The following is a 4,691-nucleotide window of genomic DNA, read 5'->3' on the forward strand; positions in this document are numbered from 1 at the left end:
TATCACAAAATCTAATCTGTGGCTACACTACAGCTGTAAGTTGACATTGACATACGTATCTTAATCTGTGGTTGACACTGACAAGCTGACAAGGTCAAAAATTATAAAAATAAACAATATTTTTTACCATTTCCATTTTAAACAAAATTTATATACCTAAAATGAAATGTTCAATTAAAATAATATCAAATATATTGATATGAGTATAACGCAAAATTAAATGACTAAACTTTAGTCGAGTTATAATAAGTTTGTAGAAGGCAAGGCTTGAATAGGTTATCATAGAGTTAGAGTGCTACGACGTATCAATATGCGTCAACTGAGTGGTGAAGTTATCTATTATTATAATTTATTCCTCAAAATAATTGCACGTGTAAAGTTGTTGGCTCCCATTCAAATAAAATAATGTCATTTATACGAGAATGAGTTGAATGTGCTAGTTATATAAGTGTGTTTAAAGTTGAAAATGGCAATCTGGAGTAAGAATGCTGTTACAATATTCACGAAGTATCCATTAATTCGGGGTATGGTCTCATATGGTGTAATTTGGCCCATATCTAGTTTTATACAGCAAACGTTCGAGGGCAAAAGTTTTGGTAAGATATGACCAATGATTTACATGGATGATTGATTAATTTGTATGTAAATGCTAAATAAATCCAATATCCTTGTTGTTAGATACTGAAAACAGATATGATTGGTGGAGGTGTGCTCGTTTTGGTTTGTATGGTTCATGCTATGTGGCTCCAACAATTTATACATGGTTTACTATTGCTAGTAAAGTCTGGCCTGGTACTACATTAAAAGTTGCACTTATTAAGGTACTATTTCAAGAAATACATTAAAATATCAATGATAATAATACTATATTCAGCCATGTAATGCTTGTACAACACATTCACTTATTGTACAAGGCATGTGGTTCACTTTCTTTTTGTTATTTTATGGTAACATGGTTGTATTCTCACCTCATTGTTGTGAAAATTAACTAAATATATAATATTATACTATCATACTAAATTGGTGTGAACATATTCAGACTGCATTTTGGTTTCTACATTAATACAGTAATCCTAGTGTGTGTATTGTTGAGGCTAGACCTATTTACCAAATACATATTTAAATTACTTTTACTCTGTAAATCAAATAAAAATCAAAAAATAAATTATTATACAAAACTGCAACATTTGCACTGTTTTTGTGTCAATGCAAATTATTATATAATAAAGTATGTAAAATGTGTTGCTTAAGTTGGCTATTAATGTTGTGCAGCTAAGTGGAAGCCTAGAGATTGGAGGCCAACAAGGATACAGCAATTGTTGTAAATTATTGATTTTAATGTTAACATTTTATTTATACAGAAGCCTATCTCATTATTACATAAGCACAAGCATCCCTATATATTATACACATAGCACAAGAAACAAAGAAAAATGTGTCAATAACCACATAAATTAGGCACATATATAACACAAGCCACATACATATTAGGTACACAATACTAATTTACTACCAACAGCTACTAGAGGGTGTAATTGCATCTCTCTACATCATCTAAATCATTAGTGTAAGCTCTCATCTTCTATTCTTCTTCTTGGAGTATGGATATCCAAGACCCTGTATCACTTTAATCTTGTGATTCACACTCGCATTTTTTATCACGAAAGAGAACTGTAGGCCTAACAAGTGAACAGAAATGGACAAATGTTAACCAATGGTAGTGGAGTTGTCCCAGTCTCATCTCTTTCACCCCAATGCAAAGAAAGAGATAGCGATAATTCCAGTTGTGTCACTATTGGTTGACATTTAACTATTTCTCTTTACAAGATATGTTGTTGGTTGCACATTAGGCCTTCTGCACGTTGTGACTCACACTTAGGCTGATTATGGTGATTAAATAATTTTAAATTTATTTTCAGACATTCGTTGAAACTATTACATACACTCCATTTGCAATGTGTAGCTTCTATTTTGGTATGAGTTTATTAGAGCAAAAATCTATTGAAGAAGCAATTACAGAAGTTAAAATGAAATTTTTGCCTACATATAAGGTAAGATTCTTTATTATTACATCTGAGTTAATTATTCCTACTTAAGAGAGATGAATATGCTAACAATCCACAGTGTGGGTGCTGGGTCCATCGTGTGGTAGAAAGAAAAGCTTTGAGCATAGTCCCAGACTTGTGACCAATGAATGTAGGGTTAAGGAATTCCTTGACAATCGATTAACACTCCCCTTCTCTGCTCATGTTGACTCCCTGCCCTAATAAGGAGGTAAAGTTTAATAGTTTGTAAGGATATACTTACCTTCATTTGAAAAATCTTTCACCAATAGAAAGCCTCGTTTTTTGTTAGTGTCATAGACTACATTTTATCCCCATATTCCCATGGAGCTGGTTATAGTGGGTGATACAGCAGGGTGTTTGCTAGTTGTATATTATTACATTAAGATTAAACATTTATACAGTCTGAGTCCTGCAATTTCACCAGCCTGTACACATGGTGCACATCAACATACTATATTCAGATAATATATGTCCATACATATATTATCTAACTATAATATGCTGATGTGCACCTCCAGAGTAAAATATATCTGAGCCATATTTTATTGCAATATTAAATGTGGTAAATGGATGAAATTATTTTATTAAATCAAAGATTTCAATAATAGATTGATGCCTAAAAGTACCAAAATACACAAAAGTTATAACAATCAGTATTTTGTATACTAAGTACTGGTACAAATATTTTTAGTGCATTGATAAAACGCATTTACTTTCAGTAATCATAAATAATTTACTAAATTTAATATTTGTATACTATTTCAGGTTGGCGCGTCGGTTTGGCCTGTTGTTGCTTTGATAAATTTCCATTTCATACCTCCACAAAACAGGGTTCCTTTTATAAGTGTTTGTAGTCTTATTTGGACCTGCTTTTTGGCCTATATGAAGCACCTAGAAGCAGAAGAAATACCAATACAACTAAAAAACAGATCTGCTAGGCTAAATGCTTGAAACAAGTAAAAAAAATGATTATTTAGACCAATTATTATGATTTTAGTATTAAATTATTCTGTCATAAAGCTGTATCCATATTTGTATCATTTGCCTGGATAAAGCACCATATCTCTGTCATCAATACATAAGATGATGATCATGATTGTACACTAATTATATGCAGTCTCAATATGCCTCTCTGATCTCATTCGGAATTACTGCAAAGTGCGTGTTTAGATATAAAGATAGAGATGACTGTCAGCATGACAAATCTGTTATCAGATTGAATAAAATGATACAAAATGGACTGTCATAAAATAGCTTTATGTTACAATTTAATTTTGATTACTTATGTATTATTTATTAAGTAGCAAAAATTTAATAATAAGTATTTTAAGTATTTTCCACTTTTTACCTTGTCAAAGTATATTGTATTAAAAATTACTATTAGTATTTACTTTCAGTATTGTTTTCTTGAATATTATTTTTAAGGATAAATAGTTTATAAATTATACTAATATATTAAATAAATTTATATAATAATAATATTGGAATAAATTTATATTCCAATTATGTTACAAAATATGAAGTTACATTCTCTATTTTTGCTGGTAGATACTAAGAGAAGGAGCTCTTATACAGGTATTAGGTTTAGTCAATATAAATGGTTATTGTATCATACAGGGAAAATATGAATAATCAAAACATGAATCATACCAGTCCTTTAAATTTTCATATTTAAAATTTAGGGACTGAAAGCAATGCTCATAATTGGATCATTGCATTCTGTGCCTGAATTTTCATGTCACCCAGACATGGAAATGTCCCTCTAAGCAGAGGTCTGAGAGTCACGTAGGTACAATAATTATAATTTGTTGCTCACAGGACATGTAGATTAGTGGCAGGTGTCCACAAATCTGCATTGTATCGGTCAGATACATCTTCAAGTCTTCATTAAATACAGCCAGTATTATTTTGACCATACAGATCATGTGTCCTAATTTTCCTGGGACTATTCCATAGTATAATAAATTAATAATATATTTTTTGAACTCTGAATACATATAACATTTTAGCTAATATTATTAATAGGTAAATATTTATCTTATATTTTAGATAGGCACTTACCTATACAGCTTAATAAAATTTTTGATGCTTTTTGAGGTTTATTGCATTGTGAGTTTATGAAATATCTACTGGAGTCTTGGAGTGAATAATTACTAGCTTTACTTTCTTGTTATTGGAGGATTGTGCAATGGTTAAATATTTAACATTGTTTATTAAAAATGATAATTAACCATTTCTCTGCATTGTTATTACAATCAATTACGTTTGTTGCCGTCAGATAAAGGCATGCGGTAAAGGTACAAATATTTTTTATGCCATCAGAAATTTTCACGAACTTTTGATGCCGTAAAAATATTAATATCCGTGTTTTATTTTTTATTAGTTGTTGACTTGTGTAATTGTTGAATGTACTGTACCTACATAATAATATCTAGAAAATCCAAAACTATAAAAATGTTTAATGACGAAGTTTTGTTTTACTTTTCTTTGGCTTTGGCTCTGTGCTAATAATAATATATTTTAAATTTTTAACGGCTTCTATTTATAAAGCCAGACGTCTCTCCCTAAACGAGAAGGTTATATAGCGCCACTAATGTTATTTTATATTAGAGATTGGGCACTAGC

The 4,691-nt window shown here is 30.4% G+C and overlaps 1 protein-coding gene across 1 annotated transcript; it reads left to right on the top strand.

The window, feature by feature from the left end:
- Nucleotides 1-60: 60 nt before the first annotated feature.
- Nucleotides 61-4,535, top strand: LOC112052663 (PXMP2/4 family protein 4). Its single transcript, XM_024091843.2, has 4 exons — nt 61-596; nt 679-821; nt 1,920-2,051; nt 2,832-4,535. The coding sequence occupies exons 1-4, from the start codon at nt 467-469 to the stop codon at nt 3,015-3,017; spliced, it is 591 nt and encodes a 196-aa protein (XP_023947611.1). The 5' UTR covers nt 61-466; the 3' UTR covers nt 3,018-4,535.
- The last annotated feature ends 156 nt before the right edge of the window (nt 4,536-4,691 follow it).

This window comes from Bicyclus anynana, chromosome 5, assembly GCF_947172395.1.
Source record: "Bicyclus anynana chromosome 5, ilBicAnyn1.1, whole genome shotgun sequence".
Classification (NCBI taxonomy): Eukaryota; Metazoa; Arthropoda; class Insecta; order Lepidoptera; family Nymphalidae; genus Bicyclus; species Bicyclus anynana.